The 24,450-nt window shown below is 38.9% G+C and overlaps 1 protein-coding gene across 2 annotated transcripts in view; it reads right to left on the bottom strand.

The window, feature by feature from the left end:
• Positions 1 to 2,492: 2,492 nt before the first annotated feature.
• Positions 2,493 to 24,450, bottom strand: part of LOC135481737 (nucleolar RNA helicase 2-like) — a 29,122-nt gene continuing 7,164 nt past the window's right edge. For both annotated transcript variants that reach the window (XM_064761407.1, XM_064761406.1), the window contains exons 11-15: positions 23,065 to 23,184; positions 22,582 to 22,655; positions 21,216 to 21,375; positions 4,873 to 5,004; positions 2,493 to 4,218 (exon numbers count right to left, since the gene is read on the bottom strand). In XM_064761407.1, the coding sequence (XP_064617477.1) occupies positions 3,871 to 4,218; positions 4,873 to 5,004; positions 21,216 to 21,375; positions 22,582 to 22,655; positions 23,065 to 23,184 (834 nt within the window). In that variant the 3' untranslated portion in view covers positions 2,493 to 3,870. The remainder of the gene's footprint in view (positions 4,219 to 4,872; positions 5,005 to 21,215; positions 21,376 to 22,581; positions 22,656 to 23,064; positions 23,185 to 24,450) is intronic.

Raw genomic sequence — 24,450 nt, 5'->3', positions numbered from 1 at the left:
CATGGCATTACATTGCCATTAGAACGTTTAATAAGCCCACTTGCACACAAGCCACCTGTATATCTATATATACGGTGTAAGCTATACATAGACCTATGCTATAGACTGTTTGGTGGCTCGGGAATAGTTTATAAAATGGGGTTGTATTTTTAGAGAAAGAATTACAGCCGTAATGACAAGTAGTGCGCTGATGTTCTTATTTATGCATGACACAACAAATGCTGTTATTTACTTGTTTGTCATCAGGTCGACCAGTGCTTGGTTGATATCGCGTTATGTTCAGCGTAAAGTGAATAAGGCCATGCAAGATTTGCAAGTTAAAGGTCTTAGGTGTGACAACAGGTTAATGATGTCTTCGTGTCTACACAATTTCCGTAGTGTCACAAAGCCTATAGTCTCAACTCTGCCATTGATCTAAAGAAAGTAATGTGCATTCACGTCTCCACACTAAAATACTTCGTTCTGTCAGTTAGTCTTAGTCCCGGATTCTACAGGTGCAAAACATCGCATGGGCTATATCTAACTATTCCATACAGTTGAACAAAACCCGCCAGGCTGAAACACCTGGCAGTGTATGTATATAGTGTTGGCTGGATTCTTGTTTGATGAGCTGGATGTTTTCAATATTTAATCCCTTTCAGGATTAAATATGGTTTCAGGTTACACCTTGCCCTTTACTACATGTGATTTTTTTACAATTTAATGCAACAAAATCTTCAGTGATCAAGTGACATCAACGCAAATATACTCTAAAACTAAAATGCTGCATTTAACACTTACAGGGAAGTTTGAGGAGGGACCAAACTTTCGAAGTGTTACACAGAACACTTAAATACACTTACAGATGTTACATATAACACTTACGTGTGCTGCATTGAACCCTTTCCAAGTGCAGTCTCTCCTCGAATAAGTTAAATGTTAAATGAAGCACTAATAAGTTACCAGAGTGAAATACAAAGAAACCGATGTGAATTTTGAAACCAATAAGTAACAAAGTGTGGCTCACAAAACGTTTAACTATAGGCCGGCCTACCGCCTTCGTCTTCTGTTCGTAATTCAGATTCAGACATTTCACAGTTCACTTTTTTTGTATATATTTATCGAAACGTTATCCGTCTACATGCAAAATATTTTTTACAGAAAGATCTAACCACTCATAATTTTGCAAAATATGCAGGTCTACCGGTATTTTATTAATATAAAATATAGCCTATTTCACCGTACTTGGGCCTCTGACATACTGAAGAAATTGACATCATTGTGTAGTGGTGCATTCAATAACATTGCGTATATGCATAAACTTACTTAGTCATAAAAGGCTCCCTCTCTTTGCCCAGAATCAGCTTACCTAAATATCCTAACTGTTCCATTCCAAATGATAGGGAACCTCAAGGAACCAAAATGTTTTGCGTTATGACAAGATGTATTCTGGACGAGAGTGTCTGAAAGAATAAGGATTTTTACAAGCTGCCTCGTAACAAAACATTCGACAAAGCGGTCGTGTCATTGACTGTTCTAGTAATAGGCCTACACTGAAGGCTCATAACTTATCAGAGCAATTATCTGTCTTTCGGAGATGATGTGGGATAGTTCCAAAATACTTTGTTCTCGGCGCAGTTTTGTGAATGATCCACACAGGGCCCTACCACTAGGGTGAAACTATTCTAACTAGGTCTTGAAAGAAAAATACCTCTTGTAAGGATCGAGGCTCGATCGTGCATCATCTGCAGCAAGAGGTCAGCTGGGATGGTCACGCACCTGACCATTTACGATGGTAGTTTGTGGACAAACTGTTAACGTGTTGCTCAGGCCGTGCGAGAGAACAGTTGATAATTCGGCTCAGACTAGAGTCGCTATTACGAGGCAAAACATGTTTCATTAAAAATACAATATGCCATATTGTTTTTCAGATTAAATGAATAGATACACGAGAGGAAATTCATGGGAGAATAGGCTGTCTGCACCTATCCTTGCCAAACAAAATACATTTCCTCAGTCTATATACTGGGATGGGGTGTCCAGAACTGTTTTAAGACTTAATCCCAAAATTAACTTAAAGCGTAGTGTTCAATTTTGTACGAACAATTTGAATAACAGTTATCTGAACTTACATGTTCCCTCCGACATGCATGAAATTGGAGCAAATCTCGTTAGTTAACTCCTGTATATACTGAAACCGGATGTAGAATTGATCCAAGACGCGATGCTGACGTGTTTAAAAACGCCAAACATGCAATCAAAAGCTGAATTCCTACATAAATTCTGTGACATAAAGACGAGAAAGCACTTCTTTTTAAGGCTGTTATTAGTTTAAAACCCGTCGATTTTTTTGGTGGGAAGAAATCGGGCAGAAATCGGAAGGCCTTCGCACTACTTCTCACTTAAGAATCAACTAACAAGAGATCACCAATTAAAATGAAAAGGATAGGTTCTAAAATCATTGTACTCATCTTTAATGAGAATATAATACACGACACAGATCGCGTGTACCCGTAACGCTGACCAGAATGGTCAACATCAAGTGAAGACAAAAACAGAGACAACAGAATGTGAGACAAGATGAAAAAATATGAATCTGAAAACATTCCTCATCAGGGTTCCAACATTCCACAGATACATTTGAAATGAAGATCTAAAAAATGGTTTAGTTTTTCTACATCAATATTTTTTGGGAGTTATTTACGACAATCAGAGTGTGGTCCAATATCGGACGACCTCCTAGTCTTAAGAGCGGAAACTCGGGACAGCAGTCAGCAATATAGTGGAAAGCAATAATGCGATTCAGTTAAGTAAGTGCTTTAGCACAAATATTTATTTGATTGCTGTTTAACATTACACTATACAGAATTTTTATCACAGTGTCCAGATTTAGGGTGGAGTAAACCAGAGTAAACCAGGCTGTCCAGAGTAAATCAGAGTGTCCACAGTAAACCAGACTGTCCAGAGTGAATAAGAATGTCCACAGTAAACCAGACTGTCCAGAGTGAATCAGAGCATCCACAGTAAATCAGAATGTCCAGAGAAAACCAGACTGTCCAGAGTAAATCAGTGTCCAGAGTGAACCAGAGTGTACAGAGTAAACCAGAGCGCCCATAATAAACCAGAGCGCCCAGAATAAGCCAGAGTGCCCTGAACAAACCAGAGCACCCATAGTAAACCAGAGCACCCATAGTAAACCAGAGTAAACACAACATTAGAATTTCAAGTTCATCCTTAGTTGATGAAAAAATATAATTGCATTGATTATTGTTTGCAGAAATTTTTTATATACTTGTTTGTTTTAGAAATTCGTGATATTGCAGTATATGAAATCAGATGACCCAGTACCTTTCTGTGGGAAAATAAATGTGAGTATACTTCTGAAACAAATGTCAAATAAGTATCTGTAACCATTATTTCCCCCAGGGAAGATATATACCACTGTAGTAGGAAAATAATCATGTAACCACAAACAAAGTTAAAAGAATGTCTTCAGTGTATAAATTCGCCTGAGGTTGTGTAATTTATTAAATAAATATACATGTAAGTATACACATGTACATTGCAAATAAAACAACATTATATCATAGACACAGGTGGTTATTAAATCACCTTCCAACAAAGATAAGGGCCAACAATATGTATGATTTCATACAAATTGCACATTGCTAATTTTTCAAATGTGGAAACAACTGCTAAGAAGAGTACTACCCTTTATATCTCTGTACATGTGGATCATATCCCATGTTAACAGGGTAAAGTTTCGTCCTGTTTACTCCCACGAGCAAGAGACATATTAGCAGGAGCTGACAATTGCTCAGGGCAGAATGGTCCATGATTCCAGTTTCATTAAGCACCGGAAGAACACCCACCACAACTTGTGAACATATCTCAGTCAAACTTAACCCTTTTATTAGCAGGGGAATTCTCCAGTGCCATTCCAAAGTTTGACTTGCGCTTGAATGTGCCTCCATTTTGGAAAGTCCTGTTGCCACCAAATCTTCCTCTGTTACTATATCCTGTATTGTTGCCACCATACCCTCCCCTACCATTGCCACCTCGAAACCCTTGTCTGTTGAAGCCTCCACGCCCCTGGCCCCTACCCCCACCTCCTCTGTAGCTGAAGGATTCCAGCAGCTCTGGGAGTTCTGTGGCCTTGACTAGAGTGTCAAACTTGCCATCTGTCCAGGTGTTCTGGATGTACTCATCATGCTCTGAAGGCATGTCAAAAACACAACCCTGAAAATGTAACAAATTAACCAGATTTTATAATTAAAATCTATACAAATAGTATCACAGTAATTTTTTCGTCCATATTATGGATAATAAGAGAGCTTGGGGATCCACAAATAACTGTACACAGAACTGATTTCAAAGAACATCTATTTTCATCCATATTGTTTTGGGTTTTTTTTTTTTCAGTCAGTCTTCATTGTTGATTTATTTATTTTTTTTTTATGTATACAAACATACAAAACCAGATGTGCCATGGGCAAATAATGGTTCCTATTCCAAATGAATTGATAGATTCTGGATATTCAGATGACTTGTGGGTTATTTCCTAAATAAAAAGCAGGGCTCTGTGTCATTCAAACCAGCAGAATTTGTTTTGGGTTTTTCAGACCGATACTAATGACTTACAACTTATTCAAACATGCAGGACTATATATACATATACTGTATTTCACCTAAAGATTAGCATTTTTCAAAGGACAAATTCTGCTTGAATCTGACTGATTTATTCACCTTACAGGATGACTGAAGAGTTTTTTTTTTGTTAAGCTTGATGGCAAAAAGTATCATTTTCATTCCTTTAAATGCATTTGAAAGTTCACACAAAACTTTGTGTGAAATGAAGCTTATAATTTTTGTATTATCCAGGCAAGTACTGACCATCTTGTCCAGACACATTCTCATGCTCTGTGCCAGCTCCTTCACATCTGGCAGGTTCCGCTCCAGTGAACGCCAACAGTAACTTGCACCACGCATTTCCATATTTGTGCGGAACAAATATGTGGTGTAACCCTGCAGAAAAACGAAATTTGACATAAATCAAACTTGTCAAAATGTGTGAAGCAAGCTGTAACTTTCCTGCCGTATGGCTGCATGTCAACATGGACACCAGGTCCCTCATTAACTCAATAGCACATGTTAAAAGATACAGATACACATGACAGAAAGCCTGTGTTAAAAAGTGGGAGGCCCATGTTAAAAAGTGGGAGGCCCATGTTAAAAAGTGGGAGGTCTATGTTAAAACACAGGAGGCTCAATCAACAAGCAGAACGATGGACTTTTGGAGCTGCTTGGTCTCATCTGAAAATATGAAGACAAATTATAGGCATGATCAGTTTAAAGTAAAAGAAAGCTAAAAAATGAAGTAAGCTCAACAGAGACAACTAAAAACTATGCACAAAAATACTTCCATTTATTTTTTCAGATTGTTTGAAAAAGTGATGAAAGGCATTCAAATATTTGAAAACTATGGTGGGTTTAATGAGCCATACTGACAATATCTAGGGACTCTGATGTCACATCACCTGTTTTCCTGATGTTCACCAGAAGGAAGGAACATTACATCAGTAATCTTTTTATTCATAAGTAAAAAGGGTTATTCCTTTATTCCTTATTCATTGTCGTGATTACAGTGGGAAAAAACTTCCTGTGACATCAAAGTTCCTAACCTCTGATAGAATGCTCCATAAAACCCACCTTAGAATTCAAACGCTTGAGCGCCTTTAACTCTTTCCACAAAAATCTAAAAAATAAATGAAAGTAAATTGGTGCATAGTGGTCTATTTAGTGATGCCTACTTCAATTTTTAGAAGTCTTTTCCTTTAAGTACCAGCTCATTCTTGCATGGTTCCTTTCTTCTTCTCCTATAGCCTTAAGTGCATTTAAACATTTGTTGTATGCCCAAAACATTATCAAACAATTAGTGTTTTACTACTGTAATTCTTTAATCTTTGTTGATGTTTTTTCAATCATACTAGTATTGTGAAGGCATTATTTTGAGTAGACTGATAAAATTATACTTTTTGTGAAACTCTGAAATTGGCCAATGGAACCAATGTAGCTTTGTCTCCAAAATCAAAATATAAACATGCTTACATTGCACTAAAAATTGCTTTCTCATCTGTGAAAAGGTTGAGAAATTAGGATAGTCAGGTTTATGTAGGGCTTAACTACTGTTCCTGGCCAGGTACCTGACAAACCTCAGGACAGGATTGCTTGGAAATACCTGATAAAGTATGACCTATCTCAACAAACAACCAAAATTTATAATTAGCATAGCAGTCAAAGCCACCATGAACTGATATAAAAATAATGGAATATCAAAAATTTGGTTTGCAAATATGGAGCAGTCCTTAAGATTCCACAGGTGATCAAAAAAGGGTAGGCAGGGTACCCTTTGTGAACCTTATTTTATTGTTAGTACCAGTAGGTCAATCAGGTGGGGTGTGGGGAAGGGCGTTTGAGGTCATAGGAATAGACTTAAGTTTGGACTTTCTCAGAAGGAAGGTAATAAAGATTCATCACAAGAAAACTTGTGTAATAAGGATTTTTCATCAAAAGAAGAATCAACATATGAATTTGACCCAGGTACTACAAAACAATTAACTCAATTTAAATGTATAGAGAAAACAGCCTTTAATCCAGTTCAATCATACAGTTTTACTGCTGTGCAGGTTAAAATCACTGGGCCAAAGTTTTTCTGTGGACAGCATAATTACTCTAGGCATATTCTTTTTCTAATTCATACTTTCATGGACTTCGAGAGATATTTTAAATTCAATACTGACATCTAATATGTTCACTAATAAAAACATTGTTTTTTGGTAATTTTAAATTGTTCACATTTTTAAAGCAATCTCATATGGACCATTTCTCTAGGGGAATGTACAAGGTTTATCACATCAACAATGCGGATGAACGGATATCTTACACCATTCGTCTATAGAAAGCTCACGAGCTCAGCTCAACTTCCAAAAATGGCACATTGCCAAATAGGTTGTTCAAGCATACAAAACCACAAAGAACGACATTAACTGCTTTTCAATGATATGACGACGAATCACACCTGTGAGGTATTTCCCGTTTGTTGTGAAATCAATATCTGGGGCAAGGCTCTGTGTACATTGATTTGTTTGAATAGCACGACCTAGATGATCAGCAAACAAATGAGATTCCCAGAAATATGGAGTTACAGAAATTAGTACTTACCCAGAATTGGTGTACAAGTTTAGGTTATAGCATTTCATTCCACTGTAATAGTTTTGGCTGACTACTGTTTTGTACTATGTTCTCTGTCCGCATTTGTGATTCACGTATTGCATGTTAAAAATATTCCTGAAAAGGCCATTTTTTATTTTTTAACATTCCAGCATTAAGTAATTCAAGAAAGTTTACCCTATATCTACCAACAAAATTAATCTGACATTAACTCCCAATATTTGACAGTTCTCCTTGGTACTGGTAGCCTGAAGAAGTGTGCCACACATGTGAATATGTTGCAGTGTGAATAAAATACACTGTATAAATATAATGGGAACTATACAATTCTGTGATCTAATGCAGTGTGTTTTCACACATTCTGACAGCATTATTCACTATGGACTTTATATTCAACAAATATTTTCATCAATTAGACATCACACACTAGTTTACTTATGTTAAAATAACTGTGCAATGCACTAAATGCCCTGCTATCATAGGCACAATTACAAGTGATTGTGTACCCTGAAAACTATGTGGTGAGTGGCAAACAGTAGGGTCAATGTGCACATCTGGTACACATTTATTAAGAATTGTTTTTCATCAAAAGAAAAAGAGTTTAAGGAGATATGGTATTTACAAGCTTCTTACAATAACTTAAATGAACCCAATGACCCTCCAAAAATTGCCCAAATGGTCAAAGTGCAAACAGACAGAGCACAACAAAGGACTGTGACATTAAAATGAACAAGGGTTGTTGACAATGCGTAATTGAGGTTCAAGCTTGGTAAACCTCGCAACAATGCCCCTAGCACAACTGTTGGCCAATTTTGGCTGAAGAGTCATTGTCCGAAATTCAGCTGTTGTTTATTGTATGCACATAGGTATAGTTGTATAGTTGATTTCTGCTCTGTTACTCATGATTACCTGTAAATATATGGTCACAGTGACCCAGTTAACTGGTACAAAACTCTCCAGACATTCAGCACGCCTCTCATGTCATTATATGCCACTGAGGTAGGGTCTAGCAAGTGCAAACTGCTTGCTGTGGCACACAATGGTTTACTGGAGCAGCACGTACAACACTCAGGCACATGATTTCTAGGTCATTTACAAGAAATGACGAAAATAGCAACACAGCACATGTATTGATTGTCCTTCCACATGATTTATGGCTTAGCTATAACAACCGTTCACAAGACGTGCAGTAGATAAACACATGCCTCCCCCTCCCTGGCATGCCTGTTATCTCACACATTGCCAATTTCTGCTAAATGTATCCAGGTTTATCCGAGCCAGCTTACACTGATCAACTTAATGGCGCACCTTTGTGCACTCTTAGCAATACACATTATTTACTATATTATTTATTCAATGGCTTTCTAAAAAACCAATCCTGTGAAATGGAAATCATTAACTTTCAACACTGGTTAAGGAATACAATAGGAGAAGCTTTCTTCCATGATTTTGTAAGAATACACCAATAATGTGGATCAGTTCACAGACAAAACTTTGTTTCTCCTCTGTAGACATAGTTCACATACTGTGCTAACTTAATTTACCACATCTGGATTTGTGTGAAGTGGCTTCAAGTTTTTCATAAGTCATCAAGGAATGGCTGAGATTTATGTGTTTACCAACTGAGGCATATATCCTGTTCAGATCAGAAAGATGAAAAAATTTCTGGCATAATGTGTTATTAGATGTAAATTACCTGCGTTTAATTCAGTCTACATTGTAGAACATTTGTAAACGTCTCCCTCCTCCCCCCCCCCCCCTCACAAGAAATCACAGACACGTCCAACTTTACATCTGCCTCCTCCCCACCCCTTACAAGAAATCACAGACAGAGCCAACTTTACGTCTCCCTCCTCCCCACCCCCTACCCCTCACAAGAAATCACAGAAATAGCCAACTTTACGACTCCCTCCTCCCCATCCCTCACAAGAAATCACAGACACAGCCAACTTTATGTCTCCCTCATACCCACCCCCCACAAGAAATTATACACAGCCCATCAACCCTCAACACATAAAAATATGAAATAGTACTGTATTTTACCGAAAGTTTTAAAAAAAATGTGAAAAAACCCCTGCAATTTCAGAGGCATAAAAAGGGCTTAAATGATACTTAGGATGCCTACACTTAAGTTTTTCAGATGTGGAATTTATCAAATCTTACAAAGAACTGAATCAATCAGAATCAAGCAAAATGTGCCACTTTCAAATGCACAATTATAGGTGAACTACAGTTATCTTAAATTTAATGTAGCAGGTTACTGCATATGGCATAAATTTTACTCCATTCAATTTCCTCCCAAGTAAAGTAGTCGGCTGTATGCTTAACATCAATGCATGGATCTATGTTAATTCACTTCAGTCTGTAAGGAGACAGCAGCTGGGTTTTCACATATCTGCATATCTTATGTGGGTTAGCTCTGCAAGCCCACAAGTGCTACTTTATCGTACTTAGGTTGATATCAAGATGCTATCAGCACATAGGGAGTATAGTTATGGGCAAATTACTAACTTTAATCATCTCTATGGAGGGAGGTGGGAATGCCCAATGTATATATTTGCCAGTCTTGTTTTCAGAAGGGGTTGGGTTTAGAACACTGCCTGTCACTCAAATACCCCTCGCCCCCCTCCACCACCACCACACCAAACTTCCTAATGCAAAAGGGCAATTACGACACTAGCTTCAACCAGAATTCATAGATTTACAACAATGTTCTAGGCTTATGTCTCCCTATATTTAACTGATTCTACTAAAACATAATTATTGGCAACATGGGGGTGCAAATCATATCCTGAACATATCCTGTCCAAAGGGCTGTTATAAATAAGGGACAATTTGACTCTTGTGGCTTTAGACATATGGGTTTTTGTGAAGAAAAAAAAAAAACACTAATAACTAACTAAATGCTAATACTACTGACAGAGCCTGGTGAAATGAACATTTTGAACTTGAATTTCCCCTTTGTAAAAACTTGATGTGTAAAAAAAAATTCATATATATATAATCTTTTCTAACCCCCCACCCTTACCCTGTCTGCATACAAAGCCATACAGGGAATCATCTAAAAATATCAGCGTATAATGAATAGAAACTTCCAGAGATGCTAAAAACTGCACTTCCACGACATGCAGACTGGGAATTCCAAGTCACAAGTCTTTCTGTGGCAGAGGTGAGTTGGTGGCTAAAAATACATAAGCATCCATCTGCAATGCTGGTGTAGTCCTTGATGCTATAGATTTTTTTTTCCCTCAGCTGTTGCTTACAGTTTTGTTAAAAGGTGTTCGGATAGGACTTCATGAAAATTCATGAAAATTCTCAGGCTGTTATGCAAAATAGACTTTCACATTTCTGGCCTCTGTATCACATTATTTGGCTGCAATTTTCTTCTGTACACAAGCTGTGTCACAAGTTAAAAAGAGTCCAGGGAAACACAACATACGCCCCCAACAAATGCATTTGTTTTCTACGTATAAAAGAATACCAGCAGCTTTGTGGTGAGTATAACCTGAGGAGAATCTTCATAGGTGCTGATGATAGGTATGCGAATGATTTAGTTATTTGATTGGTAGTTTACGCCGTACTCAAGAATATTTCACTTATACGACGGCGGCCTGCACTGTGGTGGGAGGAAACCGGGCAGAGCCCAGGGAAACCCATGACAATCTGCAGGTTGCTGGCAGACCTTCCCACATACGGTCGGAGAGGAAGCCAGCATGAGCTGGACTTGAACTCAAAGCGACCGCATTGGTGAGAGGATAGGTATTTGGTTGCCTTGACAAACGCGCAAGTGAACAAATGTGTCAACCACGAAAGAAAACTTTATGGGGAACACAGTTGGAATTGAAGCCCGGACACAAAATCATTTCTATTTATTTAGTATATATAAGGAAATCAGCTACCCATTTACCATGAAAACTGCAAAAATGGACAAATGTATGTCGTGACACATCGTCATCTGTGTATCTATGTATCCACCAAAAATATAAACTCTGCACGAAAAACGTTGGGAGGTGTTGACCGTTGGGATCTGGTTATTTTGACAACCGTAAAAATAGACAAATGTGAGTTGAGACACATTATCGTTTGTGTATCTACATGTAGGTATCTGCAAAACTTAAAACTCTACGTGGAAAACTCTTCGAGTTATAGCCCAGACATATTTATGTTATTATGTGGTATACATAGGGAAAATGGCAATCTGGTAGCCATGACAACCACGAAAATGGACAAATTTGAGTCGCTACACATCATCATCTGTTTATGTGTGCATCCAACCAAAAATGAAAACTCTACACTGAAAACAGTTCGAGTTATAGCCCAGACACAAAATCGTATCTATTTATATAGTATATATATAAATAATTGGACAAATGTGAGTTGCGACTCATCATCATCTGGGTATGTATGTATCCACCAAAAAATTAAAATTCTATGGAGAAAACAGTTGGAGTTATAGCACGGACACAAAATTGTATCTATTTATATAGTATATATAAGGAAAATTGCTACATGGTTACCATGACAACCACAAAAACCGACAAATGTGAGCTGCGGCACATTGCCACCTGTGCATCTACGTATCCACTAAAAATTAAATGTTGAAATCTGTTGGAGTAATAGCCCGGACATGAACACACCTAAGAGAGAGAGACAGACAGACAAAGCTACCACATAATACGCTTCGCCTACTGGCAGGGGAGTATAAAAACAAACAAAAAAAAACAAAACAAATTGGAGTACTTGACAAATATAATCAAATATAATCAAATAAAATCAAATATTTCAACTGCAGCCATATTTTTACGATGTGAATAACAAAAATATGTTTCGCTATACATATCTCCTCTTCATAATAAGGGGATCCAAACTACATGTACTACTATTAAAGGGTGTGTGTTTCTTGATTACTGCCATTTATTAACTTCTTCATCCACATTTCCGGGATCCTCTGCAATGAAGGGCGAGGTCTGTGGCGTGAGTGAGTGCTTGGGGTTTAACGTTTTAATTAGCAATTGTTCTAGCATATGACGACGAAGGAATCCTTAAAGTGCACGTAATGTGCCTCCTTGTTGCAGGGCGGATTTCCACCACTCTTATTTAAAGCTGCTTCACTGTGACAGTTTAACGAAGGCATGTAAGACACCCCGTCTGAGCCATTATAGTGATATCGGTCAACCAGTTGTTTCACTATGCTGAATGCCAAGTGAGGAAGCCAAAACTTCCTCTTTTAAAGTCTTAGGAGTGACCCGACCCAGGATTGACCCTAGATCTACCACCTCTGAAGCGGACGCTCTAACAACTGAGCCATCATGGCCAGTGCAAGGCCTGAAGAAGGATACAGTTGTATAATGGGGTAGAGCCTATGGGAATTTAGCACCACACCTAGCCATGATATATTCCACCACATTAATCCCAAACTCTTTAAAGTTCATGTGCTGCTCTCTACATTCACTTTACATCACTGCCACCACTAGAAAATTTTGTACAAATCTTAAACACCACCAAGGTCACGATGATGAGGCAGGAAGTGACGTCCAAATCACAAAGACTCTCAGAAGATTTGCTTCTATTTTCTTCACATGCTTCCTCTTTCTTTATTAAGAAGTATTTGCAACAATTTTACTGATGAATACTGATTAAATTGTTCTGTGCAAGGACACCAGTTGAGTAATGAGAATAAGTTCAGACGAGCGTACATGCATGACACAGGCACCAAAGGCCAAGCTTGTCTAGTAGTGGCAGTGATGTAAAACGAGCAGGAGCAGCAGCATATGCACTGTAAGGAGTATGGTTTAATCTGTGGCCAGCTTTGTGACCTCAATAGTCGTTTAAAGATGAACAGTCTCGGTTGATAAAATTTTTCTCGCAACACTGACACAGTATGTCCTAGAGGTATCGGAGGTAAATCGAGGTGATTTAAAGAATTAAAATCACGAGTTTTATGAAGCTTGGTATTTACACGCTTATCTGCCCTTCATGTTCCCCTAGTTTATGACGTCACAGTGAAGTGATGCCGTTTTGTGCAGCTATGAAATGTGTTAATTGCACACCGAATTACAATGGGATTAGTTTTCATGCCTTCCCATTGGACCCTTCCATGCGATGAAAATGGATAATCACCAAGTGACAAGACCATTTCGTGCCAATAAGCACTCAAAATTATGCTCCAATCATTTTGAGGGGATGTGTTTTGACCCAGCTTACAAGCTAAAAATGGGGCTTGGTATTGGATTCCCTATTGGAATGGGAAGCCAAAAAATCCTACGAGGGTTGAAATTGGAAGCAGTACATACTATTTTCAACATTCCTGGTCACAAAAGCAGTTTTCCTGTCTAAAAACATGGATCAAATCCAATGTAGCCGACATTGTGCCTTTGAATTTGAGTGCGACAGTTACGTCACGTATACTTGGCACACTAGCTCCATTCAAGAACAGACAAGCAATGTGAGAGTTTTTTCTCCAAATTGTAAGTGTTTTAATTATATTTTTAATTTCTACAAGTACAACAACTCACCAAATGCATTTTTTGTGTGCATCATTTTTTCTATATCACAGGTTTACCATTCAGTTAGGTAAAGTGAGAAGTAAAACACCTGCAGGATTCACAAGATGGTGGGGAGAGGCTGAACAGCGTCACATGCCAGTAATCAGCAGCCTGACAAAGAGGAGCCAGCAGTTGGTAGGTGTTGATGCCCTTGAAGTTAAATATGCATTCGGAATTATGTCAGCCGAACAGTCGTTTTAAAGTTAAAGAAATCATTATTTTGTTGTATTCAAGACATTAACTTCTACCAATATACTCTAAACCCTACGGTTACCGTATAAATATGGTTACCTTTGATGACAAAATCCTTCTGAATTCAAAATGTCTGAGTCTCCAGCAAAATGAAGGCGCACAGAGTTTACTGTATCAGAGAAAAGACTAAGGCACACAGAGTTTACTGTATCAGAGAAAAGACGAAGGCACACAGAGTTTACCGTATCAGAGAAAAGACGAAGGCACACAGCGTTTACTGTATCAGAGAAAAGACGAAGGCACACAGAGTTTACTGTATCAGAGAAAAAACAAAGACACAGAGTTTACTGTATCAGAGAAAAGACAGGATGTAACCTTCAAAGACGAACATCCCAAAGCTACACATCAAACACTATTGTTTGATTTGTGCCATTACTGTATAGCTATGTATGCATACAGTTTTAACACTGTTAATAAATAAACAACTGAGAAGGCTGTGTGCATTTTTCTAGAGTTCATTTCTTTCTGTAAATTAGACTGAGTATTACCACATATACAATATATAACGACACAAACCCCTCCAACCAATTTGCTTGTTCTAAAGAGAGTTGACTGAAGCCTCAAATTTACTTATGTCACAGAAACATTTAACATTTCTGGAAGTCATTTCAGTAGATAATTACAGTTTATAATTTCTGACGATTTGTCTACTGATGCATAGTTCCCATTTGCATTTCCTGTGCCATGTGAAAACCACAAGCAAATCTAAACAGGATGTGGTAACATGACCATGAGCACTATTGAAGCAGGAGGTCTATTATCACATCCATGCACACAAAAGGCTTCAGTTCACAGTTCACAATATCCATCACAGCATCACCAGATTCACAGTTTCTCAGACGCCCCATTAAACCTGACCCAAATGCACTGTAGTTAGGCCAGATCTATAAACAGCACCAGAATTTTCCAAGGGGGGTTTCCGACGGGGAATTCCCAGCAATGACCTGACCTCTTGAGGTCACTTATTCATAACACACTCTTGAGCCCCAAATAGATCTGGGATAATTAAGCCCTTTTTTGTTGCTGGGAAAATAATGTTAAATTCAGCCCTAGAAATTTTACATTTGGCTGTTTATGAAAGCAGGGATTCATAGAATAACAAACGGCTACCATTGTTTTTACAAGGCAACAAGGCATCAGTAAAATGATACATTTCCTATCCACTAAAGTTTTCTTAGCATTACATGTGACTGTATACATAGTTTAAAGACACAAGCAAATTAGGGTCCACTTTCACAAAACTGTGAAAGTCATATTCCTCCTAAATTTTTTCATAAAAGGCACTGTCATGATTTTAGTGCCATTAGGCCACATCATTTATGAGAAAAGTTATGAAAAAATGATTTATGTAGTTTTATGAAAGTGGGTCCAGTCCCACAGAGGCAAAGAAAAAGCAGATTTTTTTTTGAAAGATGAGAACACATAATCATACCTGTAACAATAAGTATTATGAAAGCATCCCAAGGTCAGGTAACTGATGGTGTATCTTGTTTGCCTCGTGCAACATTACTCGTCTCACACAGGAACTCTATGGTGTAACTGAGTGTAATTACTTTTATATGCAGCTACGTTGGTTAATTCTAACTTCTAATATCAAAAACAACAAAAACAATCTCCAATTTTTAGGAAAGATATTAAATATAGTAATTGAGCTAGCGAGGTCAAGGGTTGCCGATCTGTACTGAGGCAGTTAGCACAGATTCATTTTTACCTATTACAGGTATACTCTATGAATTAGGGTACAAGAAATCAGGTAAATATAGTTCATACGGCTAGTTGTTTACTCTGTAGTCTTGTCCAGCCCACACAGTGTATCCACCTGACACATGCTACCCCTGACTCACAAACGTAGGTGAGCTGGGCTTTATCCTAGGTGTCATAAAATCTGGGGGCGGGAGTGGTGGATGAGGGTAGTAAAGGAACCTAAGCAATTCCTTACATAACCTCTGATTTATCATTATTAAAGTGATTCTTTAAGTTAAATTCAAACCTTCTGGAATTCTGCCATGATATGACTGAAACACCGCAATCATGCCTGTGTCATTCAGAGGCATGAAGAACTTCAGAGAATTCATAAACATGCTATTTACTGGACAGGTCTTTGTGAAGGATTCATATAAACTTTTACAAAAACTCTTCATATGATAAATTGCTGAATAAAAGAACCCAGAAAATTTATTTATTTATTTATTCATTTATCCGATTGGTGTTTTATACACTATTCAAGAATATTTCTCTTTTATGACCGCGATCTGCATTATGTTGGAGGAAACGAATGACCATTTGTACAAGTAGAATGCTGACAGATGTCAGGAATCATATTCATTCAGCATAACAGTTTAAAACAAAATTTAACTGTGCGCTAAAATAAAACCTACTGGAAATTTCAGATTAGCTACCAGCTGCAACACACATCAGGTTAATTATGAAGAGAAAAAAACCTACTGGAAATTTCATGTAAATTATGAAGAGATTAAAACAATCTGGCAAATTTCAGGTTAACTGCATGATGAATATAAAATAAAAACTCACTAAATTAAGAATTTCAGACTTTCCATACCACTTTTATTTGCTTATTTGACTGGAATTTCACTTGAATACTGAGAAGCCCTTAGAGTGCATGTAATGCGCCTCCTTGTTGCATGACGGATTTCCACCACTCTTTTATCTAGTGCTGCTTCAATGAGATGATTAACCGAAGGCAAGTTAGCCGCCCCGTCTGAGCCATTATACTGATACAAGTCAACCAGTTGTTGCCATATCCCCTTAAAGCTAAACTTGCATCGAGGCGGCTACATTGAGTGAGTGCTTGGGTTTAACATCGTACTTAACAATTTTTCAGTCATATGACGACGAAGGAATCGTTAGAGTGCATGTAATGTGCCTCCTTCTTGCAGGACGGATTTCCACCGCTCTTTTATCTAGTGCTGCTTCACTGAGACGCCTTACCAAGGTAAGTAAGGCCCGAGCCATTATACTGATACCGGTAAACCAGTTGTTGCACTATCCCCTTCATGCTGAACACCAAGTGAAGTAGTTACAACTTCCTCTTTTAAGGTGACCCAATCCAGGTACTGACCGGTTGTAGCTATTACATTTCTTTACCAGCCTAAGCAGAAAAGTAAAGATATGAGTATGTTGTTCATTAGATCGTCTAACCATGTGAGTGAAAAAGGAACTCAACATTCGGGCTAGAATCACATATATGCTGGCTAAAGTGAGCAGATCAAGTGTCCCAAATTTTAGACGAAATAAGAGTAAGTCACAGAAGGCTTGGGTGCTTTTTCTTCTCCTACGCTTGCGTGAAATTACCGAGGTCTGTTCACTGCACAGCGCCGATGGCTTTTACTACAGGTGTAAAAGTCCCAGTAGTGCACTCTTCAGGAATATACATTAATTCATAGAAGCACCATCTTCACATATATGTAGCCTACGACCTTTTAAAAAAATGCATGCTTCACAAACCTAGGGCAAATGTTATCAAATTTGAACCTAAATGCTATCAAATTTGAACCTAAATGTACAATATTACAGGCAAATAAATGTCATAAAATAGTCCTACTGATGATTAAATTTACATTTTCTAGTACAACATTATACTACAGTGTACAATGTACCTTCCAAACAAGCCTTAAAATTAATAGATCAACAGAACCACCAGAATAATATATACTGAAAAACAAGAAAATATCAAGCTTAAAAGATTAATTATTATATCCTGAAGCATGTTTTTAAGGTCGTTCTTGGAACCCAAAGTCAACTAAGGTACTAAGTATGTCAACTGCATCTGAGTACATATGGAGTTAAATTTTTAACTTTTACTGAAAATAATTTACTGACGTGAGTGAGGTTTTCCCCTCATACAATGATTGTTAGTTTTATGAGGACTATGAGATAAAGGGAAAATGGGCAAACTGGTCATGGGGGAAACTTTAGGTTATTTACTGTACTAATCACACTTGAACACAACCACACCCGGTCCACAAACAGGTCTACCTTAAGCGATCATCACAATGGATGGGAATTTTGATGCCAGTCATATGATCACTAGCTTTCAGCACACAACCTACACATGTACACACATATGTATACTGTGACAAAGCCTTTCATCTGATATTATGATGTTCTACACGATACCAAGTTACTCGTATTCAAATGGTACATCTAGGTTACATGCTGCAGATCACAAAAAACCTGTGCAATTGTGACTGCCTGCTTGAAGTCACATGTGACTAAGGGTGGAATTTCTGTGTGGGCTGCCGACTGCAATCACATGCAAGTTGAGTCACAATATGACTGACAACTGATTAAACTACAGCTGCAATGAGGCATTTGGGTCATCGGGTGAAACCCCTTTAGAAAATGATGTATTTCAGTGGGCCTAATACTAGAAGCGACAAATTCTGGGTTAGACACGTCAATAATTACTATGCCATAAGCCTTCAATCTGGCAATTATTCTATGTCTCTATGACAAATTTCATAAGATACACTCTCTACATGACAGTTGTACAGAAAGTGATTCTGTGCTCATAAAACAAGTTGCACAGATACAGTATCTCTTTAATTCAAGTTTGAAATGAGCTTGAAATTCTCTGACCATTTTACATACATACACAATGTACTATCCTCAAGCATCATGTTTTTACATCAATCCACCTGATCAATAATGAATATAATTCTATTCAAAGCTACAAAACCGATCTTCATACTCTTCCACATAGTGCACCATGTAAAACACTGCAGATTTGGGAGACTTTGGAGGATTGAGGTGGTGGTAGGGGTGGGGTTAAATAGCTGAGTATTCCAGAAAAAATGATGAGGTTCCCATGGAGTAAAATCAGAAATTATAACTATGCAAATCAAGCCTGCAAGTCACATGGCAAGACAAGTCACATGGCAAGTCACATGGCAAGTCAAAGGAGGAACATTTCAATAGTGAGATGGAGACATCGTCCATAAGACATGCACCCAATTAGGAAAGGTAAATTCAGCAAGCTGAGGAAGTATGAAAAACATCCAGGTGGTTAAGAAAGGTAAATAGAGGGGTCCCACCCTGTATAGCATGTGGCTGGTTAGGAAAGGTGAATACAGTAAGATGGGGAAGCATGCAAAACATGCAGGTGGTAAAGAAAGGTAAATAGAGGGGTCCCATCCAGTATAACATGTGGCTGGTTAGGAAAGGTAAATTCAGCAAGCTGCGGAAGTATGAAAAACATGCAGGTGGTTAAGAAAGGTAAATAGAGGGGTCCCACCCTGTATAACATGTGGCTGGTTAGGAAAGGTAAATTCAGCAAGCTGCGGAAGTATGAAAAACATGCAGGTGGTTAAGAAAGGTAAATAGAGGGGTCCCACCCTGTATAACATGTGGCTGGTTAGGAAAGGTAAATTCAGCAAGCTGCGGAAGTATGAAAAACATGCAGGTGGTTAAGAAAGGTAAACAGAGGGGTCCCACCCTGTATAACATGTGGCTGGTTAGGAAAGGTGAATACAGTAAGATGGGGAAGCATGCAAAACATGCAGGTGGTAAAGAAAGGTAAATAGAGGGGTCCCATCCAGTATAACATGTGGCTGGTTAGGAAAGGTAAATTCAGCAAGCTGCGGAAGTATGAAAAACATGCAGGTGGTTAAGAAAGGTAAATAGAGGGGTCCCACCCTGTATAACATGTGGCTGGTTAGGAAAGGTAAATTCAGCAAGCTGCGGAAGTATGAAAAACATGCAGGTGGTTAAGAAAGGTAAATAGAGGGGTCCCACCCTGTATAACATGTGGCTGGTTAGGAAAGGTAAATTCAGCAAGCTGCGGAAGTATGAAAAACATGCAGGTGGTTAAGAAAGGTAAACAGAGGGGTCCCACCCCGTATAACATGTGGCTGGTTAGGAAAGGTGAATACAGTAAGATGGGGAAGCATGCAAAACATGCAGGTGGTAAAGAAAGGTAAATAGAGGGGTCCCATCCAGTATAACATGTGGCTGGTTAGGAAAGGTAAATTCAGCAAGCTGCGGAAGTATGAAAAACATGCAGGTGGTTAAGAAAGGTAAATAGAGGGGTCCCACCCTGTATAACATGTGGCTGGTTAGGAAAGGTAAATTCAGCAAGCTGCGGAAGTATGAAAAACATGCAGGTGGTTAAGAAAGGTAAATAGAGGGGTCCCACCCTGTATAACATGTGGCTGGTTAGGAAAGGTAAATTCAGCAAGCTGCGGAAGTATGAAAAACATGCAGGTGGTTAAGAAAGGTAAATAGAGGGGTCCCACCCAGTATAACATGTGGCTGGTTAGGAAAGGTGAATACAGTAAGATGGGGAAGCATGCAAAACATGCAGGTGGTAAAGAAAGGTAAATAGAGGGGTCCCATCCAGTATAACATGTGGCTGGTTAGGAAAGGTAAATTCAGCAAGCTGCGGAAGTATGAAAAACATGCAGGTGGTTAAGAAAGATAAATAGAGGGGTCCCACCCTGTATAACACGTGGCTGGTTAGGAAAGGGGAATACAGTAAGATGGGGAAGCATGCAAAACATGCAGGTGGTAAAGAAAGGTAAATAGAGGGGTCCCACCCCGTATAACATGTGGCTGGTTAGGAAAGGTGAATACAGTAAGATGGGGAAGCATGCAAAGCATGCAGGTGGTAAAGAAAGGTAAATAGAGGGGTCCCACCCAGTATAACATGTGGCTGGTTAGGAAAGGTGAATGCAGGAAGATGGGGAAGCATGCAAAACATGCAGGTGTTAAAGAAAGGTAAATAGAGGGGTCCCATCCAGTATAACATGTGGCTGGTTAGGAAAGGTGAATACAGTAAGATGGGGAAGCATGCAAAACATGCAGGTGGTAAAGAAAGGTAAATAGAGGGGTCCCACCCAGTATAACATGTGGCTGGTTAGGAAAGGTGAATACAGTAAGATGGGGAAGCATGCAAAGCATGCAGGTGGTAAAGAAAGGTAAATAGAGGGGTCCCACCCAGTATAACATGTGGCTGGTTAGGAAAGGTGAATACAGGAAGATGGGGCAAACCTTGCAAACCTTGTGGCTGGTAAAGAAATGTAAATAAAGGAAGATGGAGACAAAGCATGCAAAAATTGTGGCTGGTGAAGAAGGGAAAATACAGGAAGATGGACTTTGTATACAAGACCTTTAGCTGTATGTTGGGAGACAGGCCATACTCTCTCAAATTCGATGTAAAGTAAGGGAGATAATTCTTTCTACTACACTTACCTGTTTGGAGGAGAGCAGTGACCTTGACACAATAGTTGTACTTCCCGATATCACAGCCAGAGCACAGGCTAGCGCATTAATGGCACCTTTCTCTTCAATTAATTTCTCAGCTGACTCGCGGAAATGCTCCACAGTCTCATTCGTCACATCATCCAATGCTCTGTAACATACAAGGAACATCATTCAACAACACTGGTTACATATTAGATTATATCTACTCATGTTAACATCAGACACTTGCACATTAATCTGAAATACTGACATATTAAACCTCAACCATCAAGCACTACATTATTACACTGGCTCAACATCAAAATAAAAAAATGTGTGTAAATCCCATCTAAATGCATGGAAGACGTCTCATTCATGGGAGACACCCATATGACTACAGTAATACATGGACAATGTCCCAAATGTGTGGAATACAACCAACGTGTGTGGAGAACATCCCAAGTACATGGAAAACACCTCTAAATGCATAAAGGACACCTAAATGCATGGAAAACACCCCACAAGACTGAAGACACCCCGCATGACTGTGTGAGTGCTTGGGGTTTAATGTTGAACTTCTTGAAGGATATTCTTTATATGATGACAAAGGAATCCTGCTGCTTCACTGAGACGCTTCACTGCAGGCAAGTCAGCTACCCCGCCCGAGCCATTATACTGATATGGGTGCAGTTGTTCAATAGAGAACTCAACACGCATATGAAAGTGGCCAAGGGTGACATAAATAAATCCATAACATTCTGAACATTAACAATTATCTAAATACTTTTTTATACTGAACAATTATTTCACAGCATAATAGTCGATTCTAACCTTTAATGTGCTGTCTATACACGTGTGATGACCGGATATAGGCCTACTGTTTGTGCACAAAGAGTGAATGAGTGTTTGGGATGTAATGTCGTACTTAACAATTTTTCAGCCATATCATGAAGAAGTAACCCGCCCCACCTGAGCCATTATACTAATACAAGTCAACTAGTAATTGCACTATCCCCTTCATGCGGAACGCCAAGCGAGGAAGTTAGAACTTCCTCTTTTAAGGTTAGGTGTGACCCGACCCAATATTGAACCTGGATCTACCTCCCCTGAAGCGGTTGCCCTCATATGACTGAAGACACCTCATATGACTGAAGACACCTAAACACCAAAAATGTGTGGAACCTACATAAATGAATGTCATCCACCATGTGTGAAGGACACCTATGATGTTCATGTACAAACATCCCATGTGTCAGTGTCATGTGTGGAGGATGCAGACCACGTTTTGGGTTCCACTATGCCACAACAACAGTGAGAGGCTGTAGTGTTGTGTTCACCCTGGTACTTTCACCCTAGGCTGGAAGTACACTCTCACCTGGTGGCATCGGATGCGACAGCCTTGATTAGGTCATCTGTTGTCGGTGCTCCAATCTTCTTAAACTTGATCCCCTGAAAACATGGTATCAATAATTAGCATGATTGGTATTTTCATCCTTTGATTAGTATGTACAAAGCATGCATTCTAAACTTACAGCTAAAACTATGGCTGCCATACAGAGACTAGGTATTGTTTTATTTTCCCAAAATTCACACATATTACTCAACACCTGTCATTGTAATTCAGGCAAAAATCCATTTGTCATACTGCAGCTATTTGGGAGAATTGTATTTATTTAATTATACATCTGGTTGGTGTTCACACTGTCAGCAGGAATGTTTCACTTGTATGATGTCAATTCTTGGGTGGAGAAAACCAGATGGCCTGGATTAAACCACTGACTTTTGCTAGTTAAGAATTATATGGGGAACATGTTGATAAACCTAATCTGGCAGAATGCTGAATGTCCCTGAAACTTACAGCTCGTTTCTCCACGAACTGAAGAGCATATTCCTCCTGAGGTTTGTAAAAGCAGATACAAACTCCTGTTCTTCCTGCTCGTCCTGTTCTGCCGGAGCGATGAATGTATGAATCCACGTCCTGTAATATGGCAAGAATCAATGAATGAATGCTTTAGGTTTAACATTGTACTTAAAAATTTTTCAGTCATATGACATCATTAGTTGTGTGTACATGTACTGTTTCTCCTTGTGGCAGAGCGAGTCCATGCCGCCACTGAAGTATCACGCCGAAGACACCAGACATGACACCCCACTCAGTCGCATTATAGAGACACTGGGCAAACCAGTCCTGTTTCTTTGTTCTTACATTGGCAGTGCTGAGTCTTTGGTATGACCAGACCCAGGTTTCATCCTGGATCTTCTAGTTTCGAGTGAGTTAGTGGGTGCTTGGGGTTTAACGTCGTACTTAACAATTTTTCAATCATATGACGATGAAGGAATCCTTAGAGTGCATGTAATGTGCCTCCTTGTTGCCGCTCTTTTATCTAGTGCTGCTTCACTGAGACGCCTTACCGAAGGCAAGTAAACTGTCCCGCCCGAGCCATTATACTGATACGGGTCAACCAGTCGTTGCACTATCCCTTTCATGTGAACGCCAAGCGAAGAAGATACAACTTCCTCTTTTAAGGTCTCAGGTGTGACTCAACCAAGGATTGACCCTGGATCTACCGCTCCCGAAGTAGACTCTCTAACAACTGTGCCATCAGGGCCGGTCCCCGGACTCGAGGTGGATGTTCTAACCATTAGTCCACCAAACTGGTCACTTGGCATGAGGAAATGCCTGCCCTGTGCATTTAACTGAGATGTATTTATTTATTTGATTGGTGTTTTACGCCGTAATCAAGAATATTTCACTTATACGATGGCAGCCGGCATTATGGTGGGAGGAAACCATGCAGAGCCTGGGGGAAACCCACGACCATCTGCAGGTTGCTGAAAGACCTATTTAACTGAGATGTTTGCACACCTGTCAACAATGGATTAAAAATGTTAACTTCACCCACTTTAGGATAGAGTTTCTACAACCTGTTAAGCATCTTGAAGAAATGGAAATGAAAATTTTGGAGACTGAGGATTTTGCACTCAATAATCACTGCATTTTTGAAAATGTAATTTACAGTGACATTTGTCCTTAACAGAGAGGCATATTACATGCACTTAAAGGACTCATATGACTGAAAAACTGTTAGTACGACGTTAAACCCCATGCACTCACTCAGTAACATTTGTCCAAATGCAACAAAAAAAGAAAATACGTAGTTGGACACAGACCCCGATTACAACTTCCGTTTTTTGGTAGGGACGAATGTAACTCTGTGTATTTTAGGGTGTAAAGTCTTTTTTT

Source organism: Liolophura sinensis, chromosome 1 (genome assembly GCF_032854445.1).
Source record: "Liolophura sinensis isolate JHLJ2023 chromosome 1, CUHK_Ljap_v2, whole genome shotgun sequence".
NCBI classification, from domain to species: Eukaryota; Metazoa; Mollusca; class Polyplacophora; order Chitonida; family Chitonidae; genus Liolophura; species Liolophura sinensis.
This window is presented reverse-complemented; position numbering and strand designations above follow the sequence as displayed.